Source organism: Mytilus galloprovincialis, chromosome 5 (assembly GCF_965363235.1).
Source record: "Mytilus galloprovincialis chromosome 5, xbMytGall1.hap1.1, whole genome shotgun sequence".
Lineage (NCBI taxonomy): Eukaryota > Metazoa > Mollusca > Bivalvia > Mytilida > Mytilidae > Mytilus > Mytilus galloprovincialis.
Window position 1 is genome coordinate 437,200 of NC_134842.1, and position 14,673 is coordinate 451,872.

Consider the following 14,673-nt stretch of genomic DNA (forward strand, 5'->3'; position numbering starts at 1 on the left):
TGGCAAACACTTCCCATCCCATACATCAGTTTTGTTCCATTACTTGAGATCACATATTAAGCATCCGAAAGGACATTGTCGTCCCGAAAAGTTGATCGATCCGTATCTGCGGGACGACGATTTATGCTTCCGCGCGAAAATTGTCACATATATAAAGACAAATTTTAAAAAAGATATCAAAAAGAGGCTTTTCATACACTTTAAGAAGGTCAGTTTTTATATTTACTTTCGTCCATTAATATTCGGGGTTACAAAGTCAATTATGTTTTCTTCCACCAATAGAGGGACAATTGACATAGTGTGTCTCATTGATCAATTACTTTTTATTTTTAATGTGCATAGACCAATTGGCGTCTTAAACTAGTGTTGTATAAATCATTTCGTCCATTAATATTTTGGGTAACATAGTCTTAAAGTGTTAAGGTTTGGCAAACACTTCCCACCCCATACATCAGTTTTGTTCCATTACTTGATCACATATTTAGCATCCGGGAGGACATTGTCGTCCCGAGCAAAATTGTCGTCCCGAAAAGTTGATCGATCCGTATCTGCGGGACGACGATTTATGCTTTCGCGCGAAAATTGTCACATATAGAAAGACAAATTTCAAAAAGATATCAAAAAGAGGCTTTTCATACACTTTAAGAAGGTCAGTTTTTATATTTACTTTCGTCCATTAATATTCGGGGTTACCAAGTCAATTTAATGTTTTCTTCCACCACTAGAGGGACAATTGACATTGTGTGTCTTATTGATCAATTATTTGTTATTTTTAATGTGCATAGACCAATTGGCGTCTTAAACTAGTGTTGTATAAATCATTTCGTCCATTAATATTTGGGGTAACACAGTCAATTTAAAGTGTTAAGGTTTGGCAAACACTTCCCACCCCATACATCAGTTTTGTTCCATTACTTGGGATCACATATTTAGCATCAAGGAGGACATTGTCGTCCCGACCAAAATTGTCGTCCCGAAAAGTTGATCGAGCCGTATCTGCGGGACGACGATTTATGCTTCCGCGCGAAAATTGTCACATATATAAAGACAAATTTCAAAAAGATATCAAAAAGAGGCTTTTCATACACTTTAAGAAGGTCAGTTTTTATATTTACTTTCGTCCATTAATATTCGGGGTTACAAAGTCAATTTAATGTTTTCTTCCACCACTAGAGGGACAATTGACATTGTGTGTCTTATTGATCAATTACTTTTTATTTTTAATGTGCATAGACCAATTGGCGTCTTAAACTAGTGTTGTATAAATCATTTCGTCCATTAATATTTGGGGTAACACAGTCAATTTAAAGTGTTAAGGTTTGGCAAACACTTCCCACCCCATACATCAGTTTTGTTCAATTACTTGATCACATATTTAGCATCCGGGAGGACATTGTCGTCCCGACAAAAATTTAATGTTGTCTTCCATCATGATAGGGACAATTGACATTGTGTGTCTTATTGATCAATTACTATTTATTTTTAATGTGCATAGACCAATTGGCGTCTTAAACTAGTGTTGTATAAATCATTTCGTCCATTAATATTTGGGGTAACACAGTCAGTTTAAAGTGTTAAGGTTTGGCAAACACTTCCAACCCCATACATCAGTTTTGTTCCATTACTTGAGATCACATATTTAGCATCAAGGAGGACATTGTCGACCCGACTAAAATTGTCGTCCCGAAAAGTTGATCGATCCGTATCTGCGGGACGACGATTTATGCTTTCGCGCGAAACTTGTCACAAATATAAAGACAAATTTCAAAAAGATATCAAAAAGAGGCTTTTCATACACTTTAAGAAGGTCAGTTTTTATATTTACTTTCGTCCATTAATATTCGGGGTTACAAAGTCAATTTAATGTTTTCTTCCACCACTAGAGGGACAATTGAAATTGTGTGTCTTATTGATCAATTACTTTTTATTTTTAATGTACATAGATGTGCATAGACTAATTGTCGTCTTAAACTAGTGTTGTATTCATTTCGTCCATTAATATTTGGGGTAACACAGTCAATTTAAAGTGTTAAGGTTTGGCAAACACTTCCCACCCCATACATCAGTTTTGTTCCATTACTTGAGATCACATAGTTAGCATCAAGGAGGACATTGTCGTCCCGACCAAAATTGTCGTCCCGAAAAGTTGATCGATCCGTATCTGCGGGACGACGATTTATGCTTTCGCGCGAAACTTGTCACAAATATAAAGACAAATTTCAAAAAGATATAAAAAAGAGGCTTTTCATACACTTTAAGAAGGTCAGTTTTTATATTTACTTTCGTCCATTAATATTCGGGGTTACAAAGTCAATTTAATGTTTTCTTCCACCACTAGATGGACAATTGACATTGTGTGTCTTATTGATCAATTACTTGTTATTTTTAATGTGCATAGACCAATTGTCGTCTTAAACTAGTGTTGTATAAATCATTTCGTCCATTAATATTTGGGGTAACACAGTCAATTTAAAGTGTGAAGGTTTGGAAAAAACTTCCCACCCAACACAATAGTTTTATTCCATTACTTGATCTCATATTAAGCATCCGGGAGGACATTGTCATCCCGACAAAAAATCAATGTACATATAATTATTTAATTACTATTGTATATCAATAAATATTGTGATGGCAAACACTTCCAATTCCAACACCAATATATTGTCCCATTGTACATAAGCCTATTGACGTCTCAAACGATTATTTGTATACAAAATCGTTCATTTTAGGTTAGTATAAGCTTTGTAACAGTAAGGCCGTAAAGTGTTTTCATGCACCACGATAAAGACAGTTTACGTTTCGCGACTTGTACCTTCACAGTTAGATAATACATATAATTAACCAATTACTACCACAATTTTATATTAATAAGTACTTTAATGGCTTAACACTTGCAACACCAAAATATTGTACCATTGTACATAAGCCAATGGACGTCTCGAACCATTTTTTGTACGAACATTTGTTCTTGTATGTCAGTGTAAACTTTACAACAGTTACTTATTAAATGTTTTGATACATCCCAAACAGTTGATCAATCCTCTTCTTCGGGACGAAGACTTGTTGCTTCTGCACGACACATTTCACATAAAAAGGAAAATTTATAAAAGTAATCAGACACTGTGAGAAGGTCAGTTTTTATATTTCTTTTCATCCATTTATTTGTATAAAAATTCGTACATTATGTTATTCTTTCAATCATAAATTTACTGGATATCTTTTTAAGAAATGGAAAATTGGATGAAAACGCAGTTGGCACAAGTGGTAAGTAAAACAGGGAAAATAATCTGGGAACTACTACGATAAACAAAATTAGATAAGATGGTTGAACATAATAAGTCTCCTGCAGGCAGGTGAAATTAAAAAGAGAGACAACTTATGTATATATTGAAAATTAGATGAAAACACATTTAAAACAAGTTGTAAGATAGACATTGAAAAATACGTAGAGTATAAGCAGATAGTATATATGATAAAGTGATAACACATAACGTGTATTTTTTTCTTTCAGGTACATGAATTAAGAGGAGATATAAACACTGGGAATATCAATTTGCAAAGAATTATTTCAGAATTAAAGGATGGTAAATAAGTTGGTTTCTTCTTGTTGCATTACTCAGATTTTCGTTTTAAATTGAAGAACTTATAATAATAATACATGTGTTATATTAATAAGTATTGTAATGGCAAACTTCCAACACCAACATATTGTACCATTGTACATACGCCTATTGACATCTTGAACGATTATTTGTATACAAAATCGGTCATTTATGTAAGGGTAAGCTTTGTAACAGTAAGGCAGTACAATATTTTCATACATCGGAAGAAAGACAATTTACATTTCGCGTCTTGTACCTACACAGTTAGATAATATATATAATTAACCAATTACTACCGCAATTTTATATTATTAAGTACTTTAATGGCTTAACACTTCCAACACCAAGATATTGTACCATTGTACATAAGCCAATGGACGTCTCGAACCATTTTTTGTACGAACATTTGTTCTTTTATATCAGTGTAAACTTTACAACAGTTACTTATTAAATGTTTAGATACATCCCAAACAGTTCATCAATCCTCATCTTCGGGACGAAGACTTTTTGCTTCTGCACGACACATTTCACATAAAAAGGAAAATTTATAAAAGTAATCAGACACTGTGAGAAGGTCAGTTTTTATATTTCTTTTCATCCATTTATTTGTAAAAAAAGTCGTACATTATGTTATTCTTTCAATCATAAATGTACTGAATATCTTTTTAAGAAATGGAAAATGGGATGAAAACGCAGTTGGCACAAGTGGTAAGTAAAACAGGGAAAATAATCTGGGAACTACTACGATAAAAAAAATAGATAAGGTGGTTGAACATAATAAGTCTCCTGCAGGCGATGAAATTAAAAAGAGAGACAACTTATGTAAATATTGAAAATATATGAAAACACATTTACAACAAGTTGTAAGGTAAAAATTGAAAAATACGTAGAGTAAAAGCAGATAGCATATAGAATGAAGTGATAACACATAACGTGTGTTTTTTTTTCTTTCAGGTACATGAACTAAAAGGAGATATAAACACTGGGAATATCAATTTGCAAAGAACTATTTCAGAATTAAAGAATGGTAAATAAGTTCGTTTCTTTCTGTTGCATTACTCAGTTTTGAATTGAAGAACTTATAATAATAATACTTGTGTTATATTAATAAGTATTGTAATAGCAAACTTTTAAATTTAAGAACTTATAGTAATAATACTGTGGAAAAGTTATCTCTAATTTCATATAAAATATAAGTGGACACGACACAAAATTCTTCATAACCTCAGCTTGTTAGTTGAAATGTCTTAATAAAATGTGAAGAAATGTTGTGACAAGCATTGCGAGGTTAACTTGTAAGTTTTTTATGTTGTGTTTTTATATGCCTTGTTTGTTCGAGTTTGATTAAGATGATTTCTTTGCAGCTAACAAAGACCATATATCTCATGAAACAGTATATGAAAGTGCTGACAAAAGATCTGATGAGAAAGACGTTAAGCAAAACGTAAATGAAAAGAAAGATAGTGAACATGGCAATCTGAATGGTGGCAAAAAATTAGAAACACTTGAGACGTCATTAAACATGGTAGGTCAAACGCAGAAACATACGGACAGTAATGGGTTTATTCATATTCTAATAAACGTTGTATATGTACCAGTCCTATGTCAGGAACCTGATGTTTGGTTCTTTATGATTGTTGATGTGGTCCAAAAAAGTGTTATTTTGTAGATAAGACTGTTTCTGTTAATGTTCAGTATGAGCACAGGCTATTTCGTGTTCAAGACCATTCTTTGTGACATATAATGGTTTAGTTTAAAAAATCTAAGGAGAGTTTTCTTATTTGCACTCATTCCCTTCTTACATCATGAAAAACTACAATCACACACATAAAACCCTAACCCTAACCTCAGATAAGGCGGCTAAACATAATAAGTTTCATCTCTTGCAGACAAATGAGGTTAAGGAACAGAAATCTTATGGATATATTGAAAATTGGATGAAAATATAGTTAACTAAACAGTTGAGTCAGACATTGCAGAATACTTATTGACAGATTTCAGCTTTTTATATTTATAAAACATAATATAGTTGGTTAAACAAAACAAAAGTACTTAATATATTGGATGAAGTGATAAAAAAAAACATATATTATTTTTATTCAGATACATGAAATAGGAGGAGAAGTAAACAGTGAGATTAAAGGCCAGATATATCATCGAACCGTGAACGAAAGTGTTGTCAAAAGATCTGATGATAGACAAATCGAAAATGATAAGAAATATAATGAATATGGCAATCTGACTGATGACAAAAATGAAGGCGCACCTAAGACATTAAGTTTAACACAGTTGACAAAGATGGTAAGTGAAAAAAGGCGGTAACATACGGAAAGTCAGAGGAAGAATTCTGGGTTTATTTATATTATATTTAACATTTTATCTGTAAAATGAAAAATATATAACTAAAGGAAAAAAATATCATATGTACTCAAATCATAAAACAATCCAAAGAACATACTCCTTATATACTATAAGTATGTGATATAATAAACACTATATGTTCTTTCAGGCAGGTGAATTAAGAGGCAAAACAAAAAGTGAGCATATGCAAATAAGTAGAATGCGCACAGAACTTATGGATGAAAATGATTATTATGGTAATGAGAATGAATTGCAAGAGATGGAAATAGAACTCGAAGAGTTAGGATTAACCCCTACAGCATCTTCAGGTAAACTTGAATTGCATATATGTCTACGTATGTTTATGAGCCTTTAATAGAAAATCCATACATATTTCGTTATTTGGCTTACTTTTTTATGTACTTGTTTTGAAGAAACTGTTTACAAAAATCAATTCTTTATCGTTACCATCGTACGTTTTATTCCGTATTCTTATATTTTACTTTATTTCTACAGTTATTGCCAAGCTCTGCCTTGACCCCACCAATTGGTCACCAATTTCGCCCAGGCAGAACAGTCACTCGCATCAAATTATACCAGAAAAAAGGAAACTAAAAAGTAAGTACATATGAAATATACCTGTAGTACATGACCCGTATATTAACTTGACGTGTATAAAACAATACAAGATACTAACAACTTCGCTTTTTTTTATAGGAAGAAATTCAACAGAGGTTATAAAAGATATTAAAAGTACGTATAGTATATTTTGAAAAAATAGCTGTCTTTTGGATCAAGTGGTGATCGTGATATTTGACAAATGCTTAGAGTTTTTTTATAAACAGAAGATTTACTGATAACCCACATGAATGTCAAAATCAGTTTTAAATATATACCTGCGAACTTCTCATCTTAATTGCAAACAAATTTATACGTATACCAAATTTGTCTTTTTCAATTCATCTCATATACAGATGCTATTAGAAAGAAAAAAGTAAAAACACAAAAATACCGAACTCCGAGGAAAATTCAAAAGGAAAATCCAAAATCAAAAGGCAGAATCAAAAGTCCAAACACATCAAACGAATGGATAACAACTGTCATATTCCTGACTTGGTACAGGCATTTTCTAATGTAGAAAATGGTGGATTGAACCTGGTTTTATTGCTAGCTAAACCTCTCACTTGTATGACAGTCGCATCAAATTCCATTACATTGTCAACGATGTATGAACAAAACAAACATACTCAAAGAGTAAAAATGTCAAAAATAGGGGTACAGCAGTCATTATTGTGTTATCATCTTAATATCACTATAAAACAACAAATGTAACGAAGAATCACAAAAAGGCATACATCAAAATTAACATACTCATTTTGCTTTTCTTGTACCACTTAATTTATGTATATAAAGTCTACCCGTCAAGGAAAGAAGGTTTTCATTGCTGGTGTAAAAATGCGCGTTTGAAATTCGTACAGGTAGACATAAAAATAATTTTGTCGTTAAAAGTATGAACAAAACAAACATACTTGCATCACGTTTTGAACAAAATGTCATTTTCTGCTTAACAACACAGCATTCCTTTTGCAGTGCCAAAGTTTAACGAAAGCACTATCAAAACAGAAAAGACAGAAACTTAATGGATGGTTAGTATTATAATAATAATCGATAAAAATGTATTCTTTTAAAGAAGAATGCACCAAAATAGCAAATGACATTGTTTCGCAGATAAATGTTATATTACAGACAATAACGGCTCGAAGACGTCATCAGATATAGTTGTAACAATTGTTTAATATAGTAATGCAAAGGACAAAAATAGGTTTCATTCCATAATAAATAAAACAATTATATAAAATAACATTAGCCCTTTTATATACCTTTCAGGAGAGAAGACATGACAGAGAGGAGCATATTAACACTGAATGAGAAGTGGGAACACGAAAAAGTGTATGAGACGTTGCAATTGAGTCGAAATTGTTATTCAACGAATATGGACAATGAATGATTTCAGAGCGGTTATATTTTTGAACTTTTTTTTCTATGAGGCATGTCTATTTTTGTTTTTGTTTAAACGGGTTACACTATTATATTCTGTTAAAAATGTTGTGTTAGTATTTATATTTTGTAGAACAAATAAAGAAAAAAAAGAGGAAAATACATCAATTGTTTATTGTATATATAACAATTAAGTTCAAACATGTTTGTACCGATTAAGATGGTCATCTCGAAAAGGCTGATCAACCCGTATCCCTGGTACGATAAGACATGGAATGTAATTTGTCTTATCACCGTGTATGAAATACTGAACTGAGTTTTTCACTAAAACTTCGTGTTTTGGAGGGTAGAGGGTCAGGTTATGGTTATTGGATTGACTGAAGTGTACGGCCGCACTTTCCGACCTCTCTGTAAACACGTTTCTATTTGTTTTTTTTTGTTTTTTTTTGGTCAGTGTTTGGGTTAGGGTCAAGGTAAGTGTTAGTGTTAGGTTCAAGGTAGTAATTTTAACGAGGGCAGTGGACTTTGACGAGGGTTAGCAGATTCAACTCTACATATGGCACCATTCGTGTCGCTCATGTTATTAAAAACCCAGCACAAATTCTTATTTGGTAGGTCACTTTCATGAAAAGGACAGGGGTTTGAAACATATCCATATATGTGTTGAAATCGTTGTATTTACGGCCTTGCTTTATCTTGGAATGGGTAGGTTATTGAGTTTTTCACTAAGGAGGGTAGAGGGTCAGGTTATGGTTATTGGATTGACTGAAGTGTACGGCCGCACTTTTCGTCTTCTCTGTTTGTTTTTTTTTTGTTTTTTTTTTGGTCAGTGTGTTAACGTGGGCAGTGGACTTTGACGAGGGTTAGTAAGGTGCACTGTTTCATCTTTTCGAATGTTTGCCCTTTTTGTGACTGCGCATGCGTCAGAAATTTCAAAAAATTATATCTATGTACAAAGTATGAAAAGTGCCTTTGACTTCAATCGTCAAACAGGTGTAGAATGAATTCGAATAGAGATATTTTCTTAAAGTTGAAAAGACGATCTAGAGGATAGCAACTTATTGGTTTTACTAAAGTGTACGGCTGCACTTTCCGACCTCACTTAAGAAATGTTTGTTTGAGATTAAAGCCTATCGCCAACATTAACCCAAACACCTATACAAAATATAACGATAATCTTTGCCGTAGTCTTGGTTTAGATATTCTAATTAACGCAAACGTTAAACTTAATCCTGACCTAAACCCTTATTCTAACCCTTACCCTATCTCTAAATTGTTATGTTGAAGGTCTTACTTGGTCTGATCGGATTGAAATAATTAAAATATGACCTCAAAGGGCCAACATAACAATAAATTTCCGTCCTGTAGATTTTCTATTTATCTTTTCGGAAAAGTTAACTTTCAAAAAAAATATCTATATTTAAATCCATTGTCGTTACGAAAGAGATGCTCGTCCCGAAAAAGGTGATGAATCTTATCGCAAACCTTAACATTGACCCTTACTATTACCCTTACCCTAACGGTAATTCTAACTATAAACTGTTATTTTGGAGGTCTTACTTTATCAGTGGATCGGATTCAATGAGTTTCCGGCCTCTAGACCGCTTTTTTTTATCTTTATTAACAGTTTACTTTAAAAAAAATTTCTCTATTCAAATACATTGTCGTCCCGAAACAGATGATCTTCCCGTTTAAGATGGTCGTCCCGAAAAAGATGCTGGACAAGTATCCTCGAAACGACGACTTATGTTTCAATAATTGTCACATCATTTAGGAATAAAGACCCAAACAAAAAATTCTTTAAAATAAATATGTTGAAGGCCTTACTTTATCTCGGCAGGGATATATATTACTAGTCTTTGGGGAAAATAAAGGTAACAGTAGTATACCGCTGTTCGAAATTCATAAATCGATTGAGAAAACATCAAATCCGGGTTACAAACTAAATCTGAGGGAAACACATCAAATATAAGAGGTGGACTACGATACAACAGAAACACATAATTAAAAGAGGGACGAAAGATACCAAAGGGACAGTCAAACTCATAAATCTAAAACAAACTGACAACGCCATGGCTAAAAATGAAAAAGACAAACAGAAAAGCAATAGTACATATGAAACACCATAGAAAACCTAAGAATAAACAACACGAACCCCATTAAAATATAATACACACAGAAACGAACTATGATTTAACAATGGACATTGTCCTGACTAAGAGAAAAAATGGCGGATTAAACCTGGCTTTGTTGCATGCCAAACCTCCTGCTTTTATGGCAATATTAAATATAACATTAAAATGATAACACTACATGTCAGGACTACAATACAAATAAATTGGAGAAAATATACGACAGAGCAACAAACAATTAATAGCCAACAAAAGAAACCTAGGTAAAAAAAATAATACGGCTGACGTGCGCCACGTCCACACAAAACCAACCATCGACGACCAGATGAAAAAGGTTTGAAATCTAAAACAAGTACAAAGCCAAACCTAGTAGTTAAGGCACGAGTCAATAGAGATATTGTCAAACATATCTCTTTATTAATCATGATTTATTGTAATCAAATCATGAATTAGATTAAATCATCTTACAATTGAATAATGTAGCTCGTGTATTGTAATATTTCATTTCAAGTACACATGTATTTCCTTTGAAAAATCAAAGAAAAATAAAAAAAGAAAAAGACTTTGCATGAATAAACGATACACAAAATATCATTTCGGAAAAGTTAACTTTCAAAAAAAAAAAATAATTTAAATCCATTGTCGTTACGAAAGAGATGCTCGTCCCGATTACGATGGTCGTCCCGAAAAAGGTGATGAACCTTATCGCAAACCTTAACATTGACCCTTACTATTACCCTTACCCTAACGGTAATTCTAACTATAAACTGTTATTTTGGAGGTCTTACTTTATCAGTGGATCGGATTAAATGACTTTCCGGCCTCTAGATCGCTTTTTTTTTTTATCTTTATTAACAGTTAACTTTAAAAAAAAATCTCTCTATTCAAATACATTGTCGTCCCGAAACAGATGATCTTCCCGCTTAAGATGGTCGTCCCGAAAAAGATGCTGGACAAGTATCCTCGAAACGACGACTTATGTTTCAATAATTGTCACATCATTTAGGAATAAAGACCCAAACAAAAAATTCTTTAAAATAAATATGTTGAAGGTCTTACTTTATCTCGGCAGGGATATATATTACTAGTCTTTGGGGAAAATAAAGGTAACAGTAGTATACCGCTGTTCGAAATTCATAAATCGATTGAGAAAACATCAAATCCGGGTTACAAACTAAATCTGAGGGAAACACATCAAATATAAGAGGTGGACTACGATACAACAGAAACACATAATTAAAAGAGGGACGAAAGATACCAAAGGGACAGTCAAACTCATAAATCTAAAACAAACTGACAACGCCATGGCTAAAAATGAAAAAGACAAACAGAAAAGCAATAGTACATATGAAACACCATAGAAAACCTAAGAATAAACAACACGAACCCCATTAAAATATAATACACACAGAAACGAACTATGATTTAACAATGGACATTGTCCTGACTAAGACAAAAAATGGCGGATTGAACCTGGCTTTGTTGCATGCCAAACCTCCTGCTTTTATGGCAATATTAAATATAACATTAAAATGATAACACTACATGTCAGGACTACAATACAAATAAATTGGAGAAAATATACGACAGAGAAACAAACAATTAATAGCCAACAAAAGAAACCTAGGTAAAAAAAATAATACGGCTGACGTGCGCCACGTCCACACAAAACCAACCATCGACGACCAGATGAAAAAGGTTTGAAATCTAAAACTAGTACAAAGCCAAACCTAGTAGTTAAGGCACGAGTCAGTAGAGATATTGTCAAACATATCTCTTTATTAATCATGATTTATTGTAATCAAATCATGAATTTGATTAAATCATCTTACAATTGAATAAATGTAGCTCGTGTATTGTAATATTTTATTTCAACTACACATGTATTTCCTTTGAAAAATCAAAGAAAAATAAAAAAGAAAAAGACTTTTGCATGAATAATCGATACACAAAATATCACTTTTTTTCATCTATTCTACCGTCTTCAAGCATACATCTCAGTGTCTGCTTAATGATCTTCTGAAATAATGTCAACTACTTCATCGAACAGTTCTTGCCTAATTTCGGCCACGGATTCTGCTTTCTGGTAAGCGTAGCCGTAGAACATGTTGCGCACTCCTTCAACAACTGCTATACGTAGACGTAGAGAGTATTGGAAAGACTTGTTGTCAGTCATGGCTTTTTTGTATCTGTTTCCAAGTGCGTCTAAAGAGTGATTCAAATGGACAATCTGTTCACATGCTCTCTTGAATCGACGTTCATTCTCAACCAGTTTAAACCTCTTGTTGAAGTTACTTATTTGTACGATAGCTTTCATGATTGTAGTTGCTAGCACTAAATAATTGAAATGATAGATCTTCTAAGTGACAATCTGAAATTTAGAATTAATAGAGTTAAAAGATAAAACGCGAAATGTCATCAATCTTTTTCACGGTGTATGAGAACATTTTTGACTGACTTACTGTTAACCCCAACATAAATGGGCGATATTTTGTTTAAGAATAATCGTTCAAGACATCAATTGACTAATGCACAAACAAATTAGGAAGTACTTAATAAATAAGACGCGGAATGTAATATATCTTTCTCGCGTTGTATGAAAACATTTAATATAACACAGTTTTCTCTAACATAAAAGGACGAATTAATTAAATAAAATATTGTTCAAGATGTCTATTGGCATCTATACAATAAAAATATGATGTAGTTTATAAATAAGACACGCAATGTTAACTGGCTGTCTCTTGGGGGATGACAACATTTGATGGACTTAATGTTTAAACATTTCCTTTAAAATAAATTGAACAAAAATCATATTGAAACTGATCTTATTACAGAGTATGACAAGCCTATAGTGAATACTTTTATAAATTTTCCCTTTTATGTGTTAATTTTCGTGCAGAAGCATAGACATCGCGCCGAAGGTGCGGGTTGATCATTTTCTTCTGGTATAACTGGTAGGTATAATCCTAGCCCTGTGTTACCCCAAATATTAATGGACGAAATGATTATTACAACACTAGTTTAAGACGACATTTTCTACGGATCGATCAACTTTTCGGGACGACAATGTCCTCCCGGATGCTTAATATGTGATCTCAAGTAATGCAACAAAAACTGATGTGCTGGGAGTATTTGCCAAACCTTAACACTTTTTAATAACTGTGTTAACACCAATATTAATTAAGGATTTATACAAAAAAATGACGATTGGTCTATGTACAATAGAAATAAAAAAGTAGTTTGTAAATAAGACACGCTATGGCAATTGTCCCTATCATGATGGAAGACAACATTAAATTTTTGAAGGGACGACAATTTTTGTCGGGACGACAATGTCCTCCCGGATGCTAAATATGTGATCAAGTAATGGAACAAAACTGATGAATGGGAAGTGTTTGCCAAACCTTAACACTTTAAATTGACTGTGTTACCCCAAATATTAATGAACGAAATGATTTATACAACACTAGTTTAAGACAACAATTGGTATATGTACATTAAAAATACAACAGTAATTGATCAATAAGACACACAATGTTAATTGTCCCTCAAATTGACTTTGTAACCCCGAATATTAATGGACGAAAGTTAATATAAAAACTGACTTTCTTAAAGTGTATGAAAAGAATCTTTTTGATATCATTTTGAAATTTGTCTTTCTATATGTGACAATTTTCGTGCGGAAGCATCAATCGTCGTCCCGCAGATACGGATCGATCAACTTTTCGGGACGACAATTTTGGTCGGGACGACAATGTCCTCCCGGATGCTTAATATGTGATCTCAAGTAATGGAACAAAAACTGATGTGCTGGGAGTGTTTGCCAAACCTTAACACTTTTAAATAACTGTGTTATCCCCAATATTAATTAAGGATTTATACCAAAAAATGACGATTGGTCTATGTACAATAGAAATAAAAAGTAGTTTGTAAATAAGACACGCAATGTCAGATGAGTGAATAAGTAATGCATCAAAAAATTATCTTCGGACAGTGACAAACCTCAACACGCTTTATTGAAACACAATCTACTGTGATGGGCAAATAATTGTTCGAGACGGCAATTGGCCTATATACAATACGAAATATGGTATAGTTTAGAAAGAAGACACGCAATGTAAACTGTCTTTCTTACAGTGTATAACATATGCAATTGCAACTGGCTTGCTATTTCAAAGTTTACCCTAACATAATTGGACAAGAACATATATAAATAAAACTGACCTTATCTTTGTGCTTGACAAACTTATACTGAAGACTTTTTTAAAATTTTCCTTTTTATGTGACAATTATCGTACGGAAGCATAAGTCGTCGTCCCGCAGATGCTGGACGATCATCTTTTTCGGGACGACATTCGTAATCGGGACGACCAGCTGGTTCGGGACGACAATCGTAATCGGGACGACCAGCTGGTTCGGGACGACAATGTCCCCTGGATTCTATGAAGATTAACAAAAAAATTTCTTCGCACAGTGTATGACAAACTTCAACACTCTTTATTGATACAAATCATCCATCTTTTAGATATTCAAATACTCCTTCGAGAGGTCAATTGGCTTATGCAGAATAAGAAATATTAAGCAGTAAATACTCAACA

General features: G+C 32.9%; 1 protein-coding gene and 1 long non-coding RNA gene across 2 annotated transcripts; one reads left to right on the forward strand and one right to left on the reverse strand.

The window, feature by feature from the left end:
* The first annotated feature begins 3,199 nt into the window (after positions 1-3,199).
* LOC143074242 (uncharacterized) lies at positions 3,200-8,086 on the forward strand. Its single transcript, XM_076249789.1, has 11 exons — positions 3,200-3,264; positions 3,512-3,584; positions 4,273-4,310; positions 4,557-4,629; positions 4,967-5,127; positions 5,706-5,903; positions 6,112-6,271; positions 6,459-6,560; positions 6,660-6,695; positions 7,533-7,588; positions 7,830-8,086. Exons 1-10 carry the CDS (start codon positions 3,229-3,231, stop codon positions 7,580-7,582), a joined length of 927 nt encoding a protein of 308 aa, XP_076105904.1. The 5' UTR covers positions 3,200-3,228; the 3' UTR covers positions 7,583-7,588; positions 7,830-8,086.
* Positions 8,087-11,921: 3,835 nt separating this feature from the next.
* Positions 11,922-14,433, reverse strand: LOC143074930 (uncharacterized). The gene is made up of 2 exons (XR_012978179.1): positions 14,300-14,433; positions 11,922-12,443 (listed from the first exon to the last, which is right to left on the reverse strand). It is a non-coding gene; the product is annotated as an uncharacterized LOC143074930 (long non-coding RNA).
* Positions 14,434-14,673: the final 240 nt, after the last annotated feature.

Coding starts and splice junctions, on each gene's coding strand:
- LOC143074242 (XM_076249789.1), top strand. CDS start 3,229: ATGGAAAATTGGATGAAAACGCAGTTGGCACAAGTG. Junction 4,311..4,556: donor AAACGCAGTTGGCACAAGTG/GTAAGTAAAACA, acceptor TTTTTCTTTCAG/GTACATGAACTAAAAGGAGA. Junction 4,630..4,966: donor TATTTCAGAATTAAAGAATG/GTAAATAAGTTC, acceptor ATTTCTTTGCAG/CTAACAAAGACCATATATCT.